The sequence below is a fragment of the Oncorhynchus mykiss genome, chromosome 26 (genome assembly GCF_013265735.2).
Source record: "Oncorhynchus mykiss isolate Arlee chromosome 26, USDA_OmykA_1.1, whole genome shotgun sequence".
NCBI classification, from domain to species: domain Eukaryota; kingdom Metazoa; phylum Chordata; class Actinopteri; order Salmoniformes; family Salmonidae; genus Oncorhynchus; species Oncorhynchus mykiss.
Window position 1 is genome coordinate 40,937,472 of NC_048590.1, and position 18,417 is coordinate 40,955,888.

The 18,417-nt window shown below is 44.7% G+C and overlaps 1 protein-coding gene across 5 annotated transcripts in view; it reads right to left on the reverse strand.

The window, feature by feature from the left end:
* Positions 1-558: 558 nt before the first annotated feature.
* LOC110519559 (semaphorin-6D) overlaps positions 559-18,417 on the reverse strand; it is a 45,621-nt gene continuing 27,762 nt past the window's right edge. For 2 of the 5 annotated variants that reach the window (XM_036964528.1, XM_036964529.1), the window contains exons 10-19: positions 18,207-18,338; positions 15,934-16,089; positions 15,566-15,739; positions 14,370-14,510; positions 14,017-14,094; positions 12,254-12,312; positions 11,662-11,718; positions 10,818-11,048; positions 7,919-8,163; positions 559-4,635 (exon numbers count right to left, since the gene is read on the reverse strand). In XM_036964528.1, the coding sequence (XP_036820423.1) occupies positions 3,430-4,635; positions 7,919-8,163; positions 10,818-11,048; positions 11,662-11,718; positions 12,254-12,312; positions 14,017-14,094; positions 14,370-14,510; positions 15,566-15,739; positions 15,934-16,089; positions 18,207-18,338 (2,479 nt within the window). In that variant the 3' untranslated portion in view covers positions 559-3,429. The remainder of the gene's footprint in view (positions 4,636-7,918; positions 8,164-10,817; positions 11,049-11,661; positions 11,719-12,253; positions 12,313-14,016; positions 14,095-14,369; positions 14,511-15,565; positions 15,740-15,933; positions 16,090-18,206; positions 18,339-18,417) is intronic. The other 3 variants (XM_036964530.1, XM_036964531.1, XM_036964532.1) reach the window with 3 other exon arrangements.

The window sequence follows — 18,417 nt, forward strand, 5'->3', positions numbered from 1 at the left end:
GCTTTGGAAATCAACACTGTTGTTGGCAAGACAACAACGCTATTGGCAAGGCAACAATTACTTATTGGCAACCCTTAGCAGAAACAGCCTGGCCTGCAACACCAAATCTTAACAAATCTCCATCTACATTTTGAATGTCTATTTCTGAAACAATGCTGTCTTACATGTATAACTGTAGATATGTAGCTCACTCAGTGCCAGAGGAAAACAGGACATTGTTTGGCAGAGGTGTAAATAGTGTTTGATGTTAGCTAGTGGTTTGTGATGATAGCAGGGGTGCATGGAGGCAAATAGCCTCTTCTTCTGCTGTGGGATATGTTGAAGAAGGAACACATTAGTAGAAATATAGGCATTAGTGTCCCAGTTAAGATTTCACTCATGAAACTCTAATTAAACCAAAGCTTTGCTAAATCAATACAGTTGAACATGAACAGTATGTTGATGTCTGACTCCTCTAGTGAGTTCAGTGATCGCTGCATCTTGTACTCACTAACTGGATTAGAGAGTCACTGGTCTAATCCGCTGTCTTCTGAGAATCATAAAAAACAAGGGTCTCTCTCAGAATCAGAATTCTGTGCAGTAATATTTTATTTCAACTATACATGCCGTGTTAAAAAAATTATAACAAGAAGTCCTGAAACAAAAGACGATCATTTTGTACACATTCACAGTTCCAACTTTACAACATATATACAAACACTCTGAACAAACATCAGGAGGGCTTACTGTCCAATCAGAACAGTATTAGAAAGGTAATGTCAACGAGGCTGGTTCATCTGCACACACAGAGCATAGATAGACAGGAGGGTAGGAAGGCTTTAGACTGACACTGCAACACAAAAACCCAGGTCAATATGGCAATGCACAAGACAACGCAGCCTGTCTGTCTGGACGAATGGAACAGGGGTGTGTGTGTGTGTGTGTGTGTGAGCCCAAACGCTGGTTAGCAGAGGACGACTGATAGACAACAGACTTTAATTAATACCATTATCTTTTTTAAACTAAATGTGGCTTCGGGTTCCAAACAGGCAGACAAATTAATTCCCCAAATAAGGTAAATGTCCCCAAATCATGAACCTCATTGTCAATGTGAGATCTGACCCACATCCTGTTGTTATACATGTCCCGGTCACATGACCACTGCTCACTCTAATGGAACAGTTTATTAAGCCATTAGATACACATCTTTGATCTATAATAATTACCCAGAGTGTTTACCTTAATACTGGGCTGGATGGTTTATTGAGTACTGTATTGTGACTGTTTACTGTATATTGGCTGTATAGTGCCATGTTGAGCTGAGTGTTTTGAAGCAAAGCGTTTAGAGAAAAGACAAGAGTCAGTCTACATCCCCATGCCATAATAGTACATTCACTGCATGGAACCTCAGCTTGGTCTATCAGCAGCCTTCTTCTTCATGAGGTCATATACGGATACTGTAATCCCAGCATGCTTTGCTTCAGCCTGCATTCTGTAATGGAATGTTGGTGACTAAACCGACTCTTAGTTCTAGAATCAAAATAACTGCAGTTTGGTAGATAAATACAAATTGAAATGCAGAACACAAATTTCACTCTGAATTCAAATAATCAGAGTTGCTTAGGTTATATTGTAACAATAATGACATTCAGGACCAAATCACTTTTTTCCCTCAATGTTTCTGTATATCGATCATTCGTTGAATAAGGCACACGATGCACAGATTGGGGTTAACTGGCCTAAAAATATGTATACTCATATATTTATAATATGTACAGTATCTTGTCATTACCAGCATGACTCGGTAGGACACATTGGTAGATGTTGGTGTGATTGTACACTTGTCACTCACTGGGAAACTGCAAACACAACAATGCCTCTGGAACCAAAATGGCAACCAGAGAACCGAAGATCTAAGATCAGTTACCCTGGAAATGGTTAAGATTAGGTTTGAGAGAGGGTAAGCTGATCCTGCATCTGTACCTTGGGGCGACTACCACACAGAGAGCTGTGTGTGAACTCCCAACGGAGCACAGAGACTAACACTAGTGATGGACATGCAGTTGGCAGGTGAGTCAGACAGACATGTTACAGGATGCCATTTCAACCTGACAGAACTAAACCCATTGGTGTTGCTTAAAATGTTTCCGTCTTTCATTTGTGAATAAAATAAAGAAAACCAAACCAAAACAACACCAGCCTGTTGAAGTGGGTTGGATGAAATGTTTCTAAATACCACTCTGCTACAGTGAAAGACTGGAGCAAAGGTCTCTGCATCGCCAGTTTGTATCTGTGTGTCTGTGTGAGACAGGAGAAGAGTGGTATGTGTTGATAGAGGACTCTGATGTCACTGGAGCCTGTTCTAACAGTGCATTGAATTGCATGGTCTGTACGCACACACACACACACACGTCAGGAGACAACGGCAGCTGTAGGGTACAGACGCATAAGAGGACTAAATACACTCAACATACATTACTCATCATAAACCAATAGCAGCAAACGTGTTTAGTAGATATCCCAGTGAGTTACAGAGGGTCCCTGTTAGGGTACGTAGGCAGCCAGGCCTTTCACCTCCCCAAGCAAAGTGTGTGTGTGTGTGTGTTTGCTGTACATTGGGTTTTGCCCTCCAGCTGACACACACTGGTGTTCTCTCTGTTGCCTTCCTTCCTCCTCAGTCTTTATAGTTGAGTTAAACACCTCTAAAGGGACACTAAAGGGACACTATGTTTAGTGTGTCTCCTCGCTGCTCTCCCCCATCAGTCAGACAGATAAGATACAAACAGTTATATTGTATTCCTCCCCCTTGTTCAGTTCAGTCCAGTTCACATTCATGGGAAGACAGAGGGTGTCCCCCAAATGGCACCCTTATTCCCTATATAGTGCACTAGGTACAACCAGGCCTATGTGCCGTGGTCAGGAGTAGTTGACAACAAAGGGGAATAGGGTGCCATTTGTGACACAAACAGACAGTGCTTAGTGACAGTGAAACATCAGACCCATTCTTCAAGTAGTTCTCGGAGTTAGACCTCGTACCGTCCACAGTCGGGATCATAGGGCCAGGCTACACACTGGGGGCCACGCTAGTCCCCTACAGGACCCCTACACCCATCTACCCCCACCCTGCCTTCTGTCCTGGGCCTGGGCTGAGGTTAGTGAGTCAGGGCCAGGGGTCAGGGTTAGAGGAGACTGACCAGTGTGTTGTGAGATGGAGAGAAACATGGAGCCACAAGACAAGACACAGACCTCCACGTCACATCTGGTGTGATTTTCTCTTTTTAGAGTGAAGGAATGAATCATTCCACGGGGAACACACCCCGACACACACATGGTCCTACTCTCTCCCTAAGCCTTCTCACAACCAGTCTGGCTCTAGAGCACACTCAGTAGTGCCCCTGCCCCGTCCCAGTTAGTACACTTGGTAGTACACTCCATAGTGTCTATAGTGTCCTAGTAGCTGTACTTGTTGACCACCCTCATCTGAGGAGTCTGTGGGGTGAAGGCGTTGGGTTTAGGGGGGACGTCAGGCTTTAGGGACGGGGTCCGTTTAAGCCCCTGGCGGGGGAGCGAGCCGTGCCCACTGTAGCTGCTCTGGCGGGACAGGGAGGGGGGGTGGGGGTGTTGATGGGGGGAGTGAAGCCCCCTCTGGGAGTCCAGTCTGGAGGGAGGGGTGGGGGGCATGTACCCCCCTCTGTTCATACTGTGTTGGTGGGACAACGACACCCCCATATTGACCCCGTTGGGAGAGGTGGCGGTGAGGGAGTGTCTGTGAGAAGAGATCCTGTGATGAGAGCCGTACCTCCTCTCCAGGGTGCCGCTCATGCTTCCTCCCATACCCAGGCTGCCTGTGGGGGAGCTAGGGGTGGAGGGCAGTGGGACGTCAACCCTCTTGGTGGGGCTGTGCCTGGGCAGGGAGGAGGAGGAGGAGGGGGAGTAAAGAGAGGCCTCTCGGCTGGGGACCTTGGGGGGAACCTCAGTGATGTCCCCTAGAGGCTCCAGCATCAGGTGTTGTCTGCTGGGTCGGGGTGCTGAGCCGGCCCCCTCTTGGAGGATAGCCTTGGAGCTAGCGTTAGCCGTGTTAGCATCGTTCAGGTGCTTCAGCAGGTTGTTCAGTGTGTTCCTGGCATCCAGTGACCTCTTCTGCTCCTTTCTGCTCCCTTTAGAATGAGGGGGCGTGGCCTGCAGGTGTTCCATGTTCTCTGGCTTCCTGTCCAGGGTGCGCGGCGGCGTGACGTCGTCGGTCGGGTTTCCATGGTAACCACTGCGGTATTCGTGCGTGGCGTTGGGAAGGACGACGGCGCTGGGGATGTGGGAGTGTCCCAGCGCAGGGTGGGGGTGGGGCTGGGGGTGAGGAGGGGGGGAACTGGGGTGGAACTGGGGACTCTTGGCAATGGAGGAGGAGGTAGAGTTGGAGTTCTTCCTGGGTCCGTTGATCTTCCCGTGGTGATTGGCTCGCTCCCATTGGTTCCTGATTGGCTGCAGGCCTTTCTGCTGCAGCACAGGGGTAGACTCGGGGGTGGGCAGGGCGGCCAGCTCGGGGGGCTGACAGCCGTCCCGGAGGATCATGGTCTTGGTGTCTCCGTTAGGCGTCAGGTCCTTACCACTGCTCAGTAAGTTGGTGTACAGCTTGGGACAGTCCAGACTTGGCTGGTACTCCTGGAGACAAGACAGAAGAGAGGGCTTTGTTCATTTGGTTCCTCCAGCCAACACATACTGTACATACTGTACATACTGTACATGCATACATACATACACAGTGCCTTCAGAAAGTATCCAGACCCCTTGACTTTTTCAACATTTTGTTACATTACAGCCTTATTATAAAATGGATTAAATAAAAATAAATCCTCAGCAATCTACACACAATACCCCCAAAAATCTAAATAATGCTAATTTAACCATTCTCCTATTTGTTTAAAAGCAGTGGTAAATATGAAAATAAAAGTTTACAAATGAATCGAACACCCCCACCTTTCTGTCATGGTTTAAACCATTTATTTCTATGTGGCTGCACAAACCGTCTCCCTGTCCACAGCACTGTCCACTCACTAGTGCTGAATTTCAGCCTCAGCTGAGCTCCTTTAAACACAGATTTTTCTTTGCACTTGCTCACTTTCGCCATTTGTTTGCCAAGTCCCCTTGATAAAAATCGCCTTTAATTCCAATGCATTAGATTTATCCGTTCATTCATAATTGTTTGCTCTTGTCAGTCAGCTGTTTAGAGCGCTCATTGCTTTGTTTCTCAGGCGGGCGCGGGTATCGCTGTTCTCTGTGCCGTCCGCGACCAGAAGTAGACCATTTATTTAGCTTTATTATTTTCAATCAATATCAGTTTTCTTGCCTGGATGAGCTGATGATTGTCTCCAATATCACTAGACAACCAGCCTACAGCTAAATAGCATTGCGCAACCATTCCATCCAACATTAATGACAGTACGCCTATAGTAGACTCTTCACAAGACTTCGATTTGGCAATGGCATAGGCCTACATTATTTTGGATAATGACATTTTAAATAGGCATGGTTACACTTAGTGCTTTTTCCGAGATCTCCAAGATCCAGGAATAGTACAGGGTTTAAGTTCAATGTTCTAATTCAATCATTAAATGCTTAATAATTACAAATTACACTATCATTAATGTCATAAATGTAGGGAAAGGTTGTGGTTTATGTCACACGATCTGTGAAGAATCTAAGAATTCAACTTGTGTATTATATTGAATGTAACCTGTTCTGTTTATGTTCATGTGTGTAAAATTGCTTCAGTTGAGAGCGTAGGCTACTGGCAGTGTAGGCCTAGTGGAGGGTAAAGGCAACAAAATGCAGTTGACCCTCCCTTTCTGAAAAATGCATTGAAAGTATAGGGAGCGTAACTTTTCTCACCGCAACCGGCAATCAGAGTTTACCCACCATTTATTTACTACTACATCACTGGCTACCCCACAGTGGAGGTGTCATAATACCCATAAAACCTAGCGGTCAAACAGGGAAATGGTTCCAATCGTTTTTACTCCATTCATTTTTCTCATAGGAAATTTTATAAACACTTAAAATAAGGGCTGTGATTCGTGGAGGCTTACCCAGGCGTGGCGTTTTAATAACCATGTAAATCTCTCTCAGACAAGGTGACTTTTATCAATATATTCAGCTCTATTTACTTTTCTGCTAATTAGTATCAACGTAGACATGCAAGACTACAAATCCCTGCAAGCTTCTGCACGTCGTCTCTAGCTGACACCTTTGCTAACAGGTATTGTCTCAAGTTAAAACTTGCACAAGACAGTTTACAGAATTGCTACATTTAGCTAACAGATAGTTAATCCAGAGATTCTTACCTTTGCCTCTATTCGGCAGTCTTGTCCAGATCATCATGGTATTTGTAGTACTTTATGATAGCCACATTAGCGTTTAATTTTTAGGGGATAAACACAGGCGACTATGTTGATAAAAATCACCTTATCCTAGAGATTTACATGGTTATTAAAACGTCCCACCAAAGTAAACCTACACCAAACACAGCCCTTATTTTACGTGTTTCTAAAATCCTCTATGGGAAAAATGTATGGTGGAAAAACGATTGGAGGGTATTATGACTCATACTGTGGTACTCTATAGGCCTACACATTGTAGCCTAGTCTAGTAAATTGACCATGTGTGTTAGGGTAACCACCCAATTTCCCCAGGACAGTTTCAGACCCATTTCAGTTGGCCCGACTTTTCAAGGAACAAAACATTTAAATTTGTCAGCAAGAAGCATCAATTCATTTGGCCTAATCAATGGTATTCGCCGAATGTCAGTAGGCACACGTTTTGGTGTTTTGTAAACAGATCTACGTCCAGTGATCAGAGTACATGCAGATGTCTATTTCCAGTCATCAGAGTACATGCAGATGTCTATTTCCAGTCATCAGAGTACATGCAGATGTCTATTTCCAGTCATCAGAGTACATGCAGATGTCTATTTCCAGTCATCAGAGTACATGCAGATGTCTATTTCCAGTCATCAGAGTACATGCAGATGTCTATTTCCAGTCATCAGAGTACATGCAGATGTCTATTTCCAGTCATCAGAGTACATGCAGATGTCTATTTCCAGTCATCAGAGTACATGCAGATGTCTATTTCCAGTCATCAGAGTACATGCAGATGTCTATTTCCAGTCATCAGAGTACATGCAGATGTCTATTTCCAGTCATCAGAGTACATGCAGATGTCTATTTCCAGTCATCAGAGTACATGCAGATGTCTATTTCCAGTCATCAGAGTACATGCAGATGTCTATTTCCAGTCATCAGAGTACATGCAGATGTCTATTTCCAGTCATCAGAGTACATGCAGATGTCTATTTCCAGTCATCAGAGTACATGCAGATGTCTATTTCCAGTCATCAGAGTACATGCAGATGTCTATTTCCAGTCATCAGAGTACATGCAGATGTCTATTTCCAGTCATCAGAGTACATGCAGATGTCTATTTCCAGTCATCAGAGTACATGCAGATGTCTATTTCCAGTCATCAGAGTACATGCAGATGTCTTTTTCCAGTCATCAGAGTACATGCAGATGTCTATTTCCAGTCATCAGAGTACATGCATTGCACTGTTTGGATTATTTTGGACTGGACGAACATGCACAGGTAGCCTACATTTTGAGGTGATTTGTTTGACAGTCAGATGACAGCATCATGACTGGTTGTGTTCATGCCACGTTAAAAGGTAATACATTTTTACCGTTAAATTACTTTATTATTATTATTAGCCCCCCCCCCCCCCCTCCCCAAAATAAATTGTGGACACCGCACCCTGAATGTCACGGTATAATTCGCACTCTGGTTCTATCTATCTACATAAGATACAACGACCATGTCAGTCTGTAACACTCGGTTACTGAATAATGTGTTGACTCATAAATTGCACTCTGTATTCAGGGCTCCAGGTTACCTTGACAGGACTGTCGAAGAGCCCGTTGAGCTTAGCGAAGGATCCGGTGGAGTTGCTGCAGGAGGGGGCTGACTCTGCATCTTTGTGGGCGTGCCGGGGCTTGTGGCGGAGGAAGGAGTCTCTGTAGCAGAACACCACCAGGCCGGCCACTAGCGCCCCCAGGAGGAAGGCAGCCAACACACAGCTGATCAGGATATTCATGTGGACCATCTGATTGGCTTCTCCCGCCTGGATCTCCCACACACCTGAAGTCACACACCCCATTGGTTAACGAACACCCCGACACACACAATCACAGCCAATCACAGTTTTATACTACACCTCTATATCAGGTGTGTTTGTGGACACATGCATGGTTTCTCTGCTTTTCCCCTTAAAGGTATTCTGTCCGCTATCCAACAGGGATTTTATAATTGCCAAAACCATTCAGATTGGCTTCCACTCTCGTCATTCTTAATTGTAAATACATGGTGAAAATGGTTAGGATCCCACAACCACTCCGGTGATGTAAGCCAATCTAGAAGAAGTAGTATTATGTTAGTTTGAAAAGGAAGAATTGAAGTGTTGCTTTTTCCCTACCAAGTGTCAAACATTTGTCCAGATAGAAATAGGGTTAGTGCATTCCTAACCAGGACAGAGAAAGACTTGTTCTCCCAAAATCAGAAAGACAATGAACCATTGACTCCCCAGCGTTGTCAAAGGGAAGAGGATTGTAGTTTGTCCTCTACATGGTGAGGCTGTTCTGTTTCTAGACTGCAGCTTGGTTAGTAACCACAGACATGGACGAGTTAAACATTCACAGAGCAGGAGAGAGACAGAGAGAGGTCCTGGAGCCGGAGGGGTTAATGGACAGGCCTGGGACCTGCTCTAACGCTCCTAGGGTTAAAAAACCTAACTCCCAGGGTTAACCCTTTACACCCGGGAACAGGGTTAACCCTTCAACTGTAACAGCCAGGGTTATAGGGTCTACTGGCACAGAGAGAAACGAGGGCAAAATAAAGAGTCTGAAGAAAGAATATAGAAGTGCAGAAGGTTTGAAGATAAGATTTGAAATAATTGTTTAAAAAGGGAGAAAATACATTTTCACCATGTAGAAAATCATTAGAATCATGACAATAATCCATGAATAAATCAAAATACATGAAGTTGGATGAAATATAAATCATAACAAAATCTGAAAAATGTCATCTGCTATATCACTTGATGGTAATCCCAAATACCTGCCCCTGAGAGAGAGTGTGTGTGTGTGTGTGTGTGTGTGTGTGTGTGTGTGTGTGTGTGTGTGTGTGTGTGTGTGTGTGTGTGTGTGTGTGTGTGTGTGTGTGTGTATGCGTGCGTGTATGTGTGTGTGTGTGCATATAGTACCAGTCAAAAATGTACACACCTTCTCATTCAAGGGTTTTTCTTGTAGAATAATAGTGAAGACATCAAAACTATGGAATATAACATATGAAATCATGTAGTAACCAAAAAAGTATTAAACAAATCAAAATATATGTTATATTTGAGATTCTTCAAAGTAGCCACTTTTTGCCTTAATGACAGCTTTGCACACCCTTGGCATTCTCTCAACCAGCTTTATGAGGTAGTCACCTGCAATGCATTTCAATTAACAGGTGTGCCTTGTTAAAAGTTCATTTGTGGAATTTCTTTCCTCAATGCATTTGAGCCAATCCGTTGTGTTGTGACAAGGTAGGGGTGGTATACAGAAGATAGCCCTATTTGGTAAAAGACCAAGTCCATATTATGGCAAGAACAGCTCAAATAAGCAAAGAGAAATGACAGTCCATCGTTACTTTAGGACATGAAGGTCAGTCAATACAGAAAGTTTCTTCAAGTGCTGTCACAAAAACCATCAAGCGTTATGATGAAACTGGCTCTCATGATGACCAGCACAGAACAGGAAGACCCAGAGTTACTCTGCTGCAGATGATAAGTTCATTAGAGTTACCAGCTTCAGAAATTACAGCCCAAATAAATGCTTCAGAGTTCAAATAACAGACACATCTCAACATCAACTGTTCAGAGGTGACTGCGTGAATCAGGCCTTCAGGGTCAAATTGCTGCAAAGAAACCACTACAAAAGGACACCAACAATAAGAAGAGACTTGCTTGGACCAAGAAACATGAGCAATGGACATTAGACCGGTGGAAATCTGTCTGTTGGTCTGATGAGTCTAAATTTGAGATTTTTGGTTCCAACCGCCGTGTCTTTGTGAGGCACAGAGTAGGTGAACGGATGATCTCCGCGTGTGTGGTTCCCACCGTGGGTGTGTGTGATGGGGCTTTGCTGGAGACACGGTCTGTGATTTACTTATTTAAGGCTACCACAGCATTCTGCTGCGATATGCCATCCCATCTGGTTTGCGCTTATTGGGACTATCATTTGTTTTTCAAAAGATCAATGGCCCAAAATCCACCTCCAGGTTGTGTAAGTCTATTTGACCAAGGAGAGTGATGGAGTGCTGCATCAGATGACCTGGACTCCACAATCACCTGACCTCAACCCAATTGAGATGGTTTGGGATGAGTTGGACCGCAGAGTGATGGAAAAGCAACCAACAAGTTCCTCATGAAGCTGGTCTAGAGAATGCCAAGAGTGTGCAAAGCTGTCATCAAGGCAAAGGGTCACTACTTTGAAGAATATATTTTAATCTGTTTAACACTTTTTTGGTTACTACATGATTCCATATGTGTTATTTCATAGTTTTGATGTCTTCACTATTATTCTACAATGTAGAAAATAGTACAAATAAAGAAAAACCCTTGAATGAGTAGGTGTGTCCGGACTTTTGACTGGTACTGTATGTGTGTGTGTGTCTGCTGTAGCAGCTATGGGACCGTCAGGGCTCCATACAGTGTGGAGGCAGCAGTTCTCTCTCTCCCTGCTAGGCCTTACCCTCTAGGCCCCCTGGGAGTGACTCTAGTGAATGGGAGGTGGCCGGGTCATCCTGCTGCACAAACCCTGAGCCATACAGGTCTGGAAAACCAGCCCCAGGCCCCAACCCAGGCCCTTCCCCAGGACCAATCCCAGGATGGGGGCTCGAGGTGGGGGTGAGTACTGGGGGTACTGGGGGGTGTATGGGCCCACTGGGCTGGTCTGTGAATGACGTAGATGACAACTCCATGTCTGTGGTGACAAACAAACTGTTAACACGGTGTGTAGACATGAGGCCAGCAGGCTGTTAGCTTACATCCTGGTTAGTAGGCATGGATTGGTATGTGTACGCACATGTGGGTTAGTTTACATAACATAATAGGTTTTATGTTTTATGATAATGCTGTTTGAAAAAATAATACCTTTTCTGATTCAAGAGCTTTTTATTTATCATTACCAGTCATAGAAATACAGTTGTAAGATTCATTTTGTTGAGACAGGATACAGTTTGAAAGGGGAAAAGGGTGAGAGTTGTCTGAGGAAGGTCTTTGGTACACAGCAGCGATGATTTCATAGCAGTGATGACGTTAGAGGAGGGAGGGGCGCCGAGTGAGCATGCAGGAAGTAAAGAGGAAGTGCGTGAGGAAGATGAAGTGAGGAAATGAGTCCGTGTGGAGATGGAGATTTCTGACGAGACCCGGTGATGATGTTTGTTGAGATGATGAAGAAGATAAAAAGGTGTTGAAGAAGAGGAGGCTTGTTAAATAAGATGAAGAGTGAGCAGCGTTGAAGGAAGGATGGACGGAGAGAGGGGTTCGGAGTTCAAGGAAAGAAAGAAACCAGCGGAATAAAAGATCCAACTAACCAGAGGTCGGGTCACCAAATGATTTGTAATCTGTCGCTGATGTAGTGGCCAAAAACACTAAAACAATTAAAGGAACAAGAAATCAGTATAAAGGAACCCAAAAGTAAAGTCCCAAAACAAAAAAAGGCCCCGATAACTAAGAGTGTAGTTATTTCTAATCAAATGATAAAAACTAAAGGACAGGTTGTCTGAGTAGGCCTATTGCTCCAAGTCTTGTCTGTCTCTAGACCTGAGGAGAGACAGCTATGCATGGCCTCTATCCCCTGTTCTAGTTCTATGGTTTGGCCTGGTGTGTCTCCTATAGCAACACTGTCTTAGTACTGCTACTGGTAGAGCACGTCTATGTTTCTCCCCTCCAAGTAGGCAGCATTAGTTACAGGTGGCCTGGCTGTGTACAGTATGTGGATCTACGGTAGAGTATGTTAATACTGAACATAAAACCATGTAGGGAGGGTTACTGATTGGTGTGTTGGTATGGTGTGGTTACTGGTGTTACTGGTAGTGTGTTACTGGTTGGTTGTGCAGACTGATGGTGTGTGATAGCAAGAGAGAGTGAGAAAGAGATGGGTTGGTATGAATGGGAGGGGCTCACCATGGCAGTCTCCCAGCTGAACCGTGTTCCCAAACTCTACATCCTGCTCATAACCAGACCTGAAAGAGAGAGGCAGAGGGGAGGAGATTAGAGCCGAGAACCAAACCTCTCTAACCAACATTTCCTTCCTTTATTCAAGTTTTTCCTGAACTCTGTAGTATGTACCCTAGCTTAGTACTGTGGTAGTATTGTAATATTTAATACTCACAGGGCTCTACATTTACATTTTTCATTGGTAGCACTGGTCCTCCCGCCTTTAAAAAGGTTAGGAGAACCAGAAAATCTGATTTTTGAAATAGATTGAGATGTAGTCTATATGAAGTCTAGCTGCTCTACAGCCCATGTTGTGCCCTAAAAACTCATATGGAACCCTGTAAATACATGTGTTTACTATAAAAACCTAAAATGTTGATACAGATACCTGTCATTGAAATGAAAAAGTAATTTTGGGGAATATACGGTTTCTACATTATGTAAAAGCACTATTTTCCTATTGAGATGCATTACATCGAAAATTGTTCACTGTCTCTTTAAGAGCATATGTGATGATGTCATGCAGGACATCTCTCATTCAAATCAAATACAATTTTATTGGTCACGTACGCATATTTAGCAGATGTTATTGCGGGTGTAGCGAAATGCTTGTGCCATTCATTGTTCCATTCATTCATTGATCATTGATCTCCTGAAGAAGCTATTCCCTTTCCTTTCTTTCTGTGCCTCCAAATGTTTGGATATACTGGTCAAGTTACCAGGTCGTTTGCTAGATAGCTAATGAGCTAACAAACATGACTGAACAAGGTGTAAAACAAATGTGTCCTGCCAATAGTTTTAGAAAGGCCCGTGACCTGGTTTATGAATGTAAAATGTGTCCCTCCAATAGTTTTAGAAAGGCCCGTGACCTGGTTTATGAATGTAAAATGTGTCCCTCCAATAGTTTTAGAAAGGCCCGTGACCTGGTTTATGAATGTAAAATGTGTCCCGCCAATAGTTTTAGAAAGGCCCGTGACCTGGTTTATGAATGTAAAATGTGTCCCGCCAATAGTTTTAGAAAGGCCCGTGACCTGGTTTATGAATGTAAAATGTGTCCCTCCAATAGTTTTAGAAAGGCCCGTGACCTGGTTTATGAATGTAAAATGTGTCCCTCCAATAGTTTTAGAAAGGCCCGTGACCTGGTTTATGAATGTAAAATGTGTCCTGACAATAGTTTTAGAAAGGCCCGTGACCTGGTTTATGAATGTAAAATGTGTCCCTCCAATAGTTTTAGAAAGGCCCGTGAGCTGGTTTATGAAATGTGAAATGTGTCCCTCCAATAGTTTTAGAAAGGCCCGTGACCTGGTTTATGAATGTAAAATGTGTCCCTCCAATAGTTTTAGAAAGGCCCGTGACCTGGTTTATGAAATGTGAAATGTGTCCCGCCAATCCGTGACCAGAAGAAATAAATGTTGCTCCAGTAATATGAGTCAGATCTTTTGAAATGTTTGGGCTAAAAACAAGCAGTTTCCACTGGATTAGTGGTGCAATCATGGTGCTAACGAATCTGCGCTCGGGAAACAACGGTACAACGAAGCCTTATCATTACAAACATTATTATTCAAAATAAAGAAAAACTAATATTGGATTTTTTGGGGTTGCACTGGTGCTCCCAAATTAAAAACTCCAGGTCGCACAGCAAAATATTTTGTTGCATATGAGATCAAATTGATCACACTTTAGGGCCCTGAGTATTCATACTATTTAGTATTGTAATACTTGGTACTCACAGAACTCCAGGCAGGATCCTCTCACAGGCTCCATGAGGCATCCAGCCACAGTAGGGGTCCCTGGACGCTATACAAGACCTAGGGGAGAAACACAACACAGGGTTAACATATCTGTAAATATACAGTTCACCATACAGGGTTAAATAGGCAGAACCAGTTAACCTCTGTCTGGCTGTTTATTAACCAGTGTGATACAGGTACTCAGTGTTTATGACATGTAGATAGAGAAAAAACACATCAATAAACACACAAACCTGTGACCAGGTACAGCAGAAAGTAACCTTGGAGTGGAGTGTGTGCATGTTTCTGAATGCGTGTGTGTGTGTGTCTGTATGTGTCTGTGTCTGACTCACTTGTGGCAGTTAGTGTGTCGCTCACAGCGGCTGAGAGGCATGCGAACCACACAGCTAGAGAAAGCTACATACACACTGTGTGTGTCTCTGTCAACATGGAGCGACAAAATATGCCTGTCATCCTCACTGTTAGACAGACACCTGGGAGACAGAGAGAAGAAAAGAGAGGGAAGAGATGGGTTAGGAGAGGAGAGGGAGTAGGGGAGAGAGAGAAAGGGAGGGTGGGTGGTGGAGGGGGAGACAGACGAGAATCAGAAATCAGATTACAGGTTACTTGATCGGTTGTTTATCAGAAAGGCCTGTCTACAGTTTCACTCTCCAGATGTAATCACAGTGGCACTGTTTAGCCCTGATACCCTTACTGACAGGAGAGAACGAGAGACTGAGAGGAAGACAGAGGAAGACAGAGGAGAGAGAGAGAGAGAGAGAGCGAGAGAGAGAGAGAGAGAGAGAGAGAGAGAGAGAGAGAGAGAGAGAGGGAGAGGCAGAGGAATACAGAGGAAAGAGAGAGAGACAGGAAGACCGAGGAAAGAGAGAGAGACAGAGGAAGACCGAGGAAAGAGAGAGAGACAGGAAGACAGAGGAAAGAGAGAGAGACAGGAAGACCGAGGAAAGAGAGAGAGACAGAGGAAGACCGAGGAAAGTGAGAGAGACAGAGGAAGACCGAGGAAAGAGAGAGAGACAGGAATACAGAGGAAAGAGAGAGAGACAGAGGAAGACAGAAGAGAGAGAGAGAGAGAGAGAGAGAGAGAGAGAGAGAGAGAGAGAGAGAGGGAGAGAGGCAGAGGAAGACAGAGGAGAGAGAGAGAGAGAGATAGAGAGACAGAGGAAGACAGAGGAAAGAGAGAGACAGAGGAAGACCGAGGAAAGAGAGAGAGACAGAGGAAGACAGAGGAAAGAGAGAGAGACAGAGGAAGACAGAGGAAATAGAAAGTGACAGAGGAAAGAGAGAGACAGGGAAAGACAGTCGAGAGATACTGAAAGGAAGAAAGAAGAGAGCGAGAGAGACTGAGAGGAAGAGAGAGGAGAGACAGACGGTGAGAGACAGACGGTGAGAGACACACAGCGTGAAAGAGAAGAACACAGAGTGTGAGATGAGACCAAAAAAAGAGAAAGACAGTGAGACAGAGACTAAGAGAGAGACGCAAAGAGAGTAAGAGAGAGACAGTGAGAGACGTGTAGTGAGTGTTCCGTACTTGGCTCTGTTGAACAGGTCAATCTCCTCCAATAGGATGCTGTCGTTTAGGGACAGAGGGGAAGTCTTGGCTAGAACCTTCAGCACCACGCCTGCCTCTGAACCGATGAACAGCACCGTGTAGTTACCATGTGGACCAGCCGCATTGTCCACCGCCAGGGCTGTCAGCCTGTACCTAGAGAGACAAGGACAAGACAGGAGGACAGTCAGACTTCAGTAGGAATTATCAAGCCAGTATTTAAAGGCCATCAGTGCGATCTACAAATGAGCATTTTGATTTCGTTTTTTGTTGATTGTTACCCGGGAATTTAGATCCTACAAGCAACTCTTGCGATGTGTGCGTGTGTGTGTTTGTCTGTGTGTGCTTACCTGACGCGTGTCTTGGTGAACCAGGGCTCATCTCCTATGTTAGGCACGGAGGAGTCCATGAGAGGGTGAGACTTGATGAAGAGGAGGGTCTCATCAGGGAACTCTATAGAGGTCTTATAGGACTCAGCCTGGCCGTGACCCGCACAGCAGCCTGGCCTGGAGTCATAGGGGTCAGAGAGGGGTCAAAGGTCAACACAGGTCACACATGAGCCCAGCTACCATCACCCTGTAGGGACTAATAATGTTGACTATTGAATTGAACTGAGGAGAGGGGTTAGGGTATGAGAGAGGAGCAGATGCCTGTCAGGACCACAAAGAGACGTGCTGCTGTATCACCGTAAACATGAAGTCATAACAGAGGATTAGAATCTTCATTATTTACCACCCTAATGAGCAGCTCTGTGGAGCTCTGGGGCCAGAGAGCTGAGCTACGTGTGTATGTGAATAAAGCTTAAATATGCAACACGTCTAAATATCCAGATTCATTATTTACTGCTAATAACCATCAGCTGTGTGTGTGTGTGTGTGTGTGTGTGTGTGTGTGTGTGTGTGTGTGTGTGTGTGTGTGTGTGTGTGTGTGTGTGTGTGTGTGTGTGTGTGTGTGTGTGTGTGTGTGTGTGTGTGTGTACGTGTGTACGTGTGTGTGGTCATAGACCATGTCTCTCTTGTTAAAGAGGGTTTATCTCAATGAGACCAAAACTCAAGGTTATAGTGACAATACAGTCCGCCATAAACTTAAGGGTGGGTCATGTACCTGTTGTTGTGCAGACTGACATACACTTACTGTGACATACTGGGCTTGGGTCAGGGTTAGAGACTGACATACACTTACTGAGACATACTGGGCTTGGGTCAGGGTTAGAGACTGACATACTGTAGGTATAGTACCTGGGCTTGGGTCAGGGTTAGAGACTGACATACACTTACTGAGACATACTGGGCTTGGGTCAGGGTTAGAGACTGACATACTGTAGGTATAGTACCTGGGCTTGGGTCAGGGTTAGAGACTGACATACTGTAGGTATAGTACCTGGGTTTGGGTAAAGGTACAGGTACATACCTGGGTTAGGGAAAGGTACAGGTACATACCTGGGTTAGGGAAAGGTACAGGTACATACCTGGGTTAGGGAAAGGTACAGGTACATACCTGGGTTAGGAAAAGATACAGGTACATACCTGGGTTAGGAAAAGGTACAGGTACATACCTGGGTTAGGAAAAGGTACAGGTACATACCTGGGTTAGGAAAAGGTACAGGTACATACCTGGGTTTGGGTAAAGGTACAGGTACATACCTGGGTTTGGGTTTGGGTAAAGGTACAGGTACATACCTGGGTTAGGGAAAGGTACAGGTACATACCTGGGTTTGGGTTTGGGTAAAGGTACAGGTACATACCTGGGTTTGGGTTTGGGTAAAGGTACAGGTACATACCTGGGTTTGGGTAAAGGTACAGGTACATACCTGGGTTAGGGTAAAGGTACAGGTACATACCTGGGTTAAGGAAAGGTACAGGTACATGCCTGGGTTTGGGTAAAGGTACAGGTACATACCTGGGTTTGGGTTTGGGTAAAGGTACAGGTACATACCTGGGTTAGGGAAAGGTACAGGTACATACCTGGGTTAGGGAAAGGTACAGGTACATACCTGGGTTTGGGTAAAGGTACAGGTACATACCTGGGTTTGGGTAAAGGTACAGGTACATACCTGGGTTTGGGTAAAGGTACAGGTACATACCTGGGTTTGGGTAAAGGTACAGGTACATACCTGGGTTTGGGTAAAGGTACAGGTACATACCTGGGTTTGGGTAAAGGTACAGGTACATACCTGGGTTTGGGTAAAGGTACAGGTACATACCTGGGTTTGGGTAAAGGTACAGGTACATACCTGGGTTTGGGTAAAGGTACAGGTACATACCTGGGTTTGGGTAAAGGTACAGGTACATACCTGGGTTTGGGTTTGGGTAAAGGTACAGGTACATACCTGGGTTTGGGTAAAGGTACAGGTACATACCTGGGTTTGGGTTTGGGTAAAGGTACAGGTACATACCTGGGTTTGGGTAAAGGTACAGGTACATACCTGGGTTTGGGTTTGGGTAAAGGTACAGGTACATACCTGGGTTTGGGTAAAGGTACAGGTACATACCTGGGTTTGGGTTTGGGTAAAGGTACAGGTACATACCTGGGTTTGGGTAAAGGTACAGGTACATACCTGGGTTTGGGTTTGGGTAAAGGTACAGGTACATACCTGGGTTTGGGTAAAGGTACAGGTACATACCTGGGTTTGGGCAGTCTCTCCTCTGGGAAGGCGGTCCAGACAGAGTCAGGTGTTTTCTGTTCTTTAAATCGTCCTCTGAACACCTTCTCTATGTCATCCATGGAGAACGCACACACTGCAGACCCTGGGATACTGAAGAGAGAGGAACACAACCACACACTGTTACACAACTACTATTAACTATAGCTACTAATATACACACTGTAGGCCC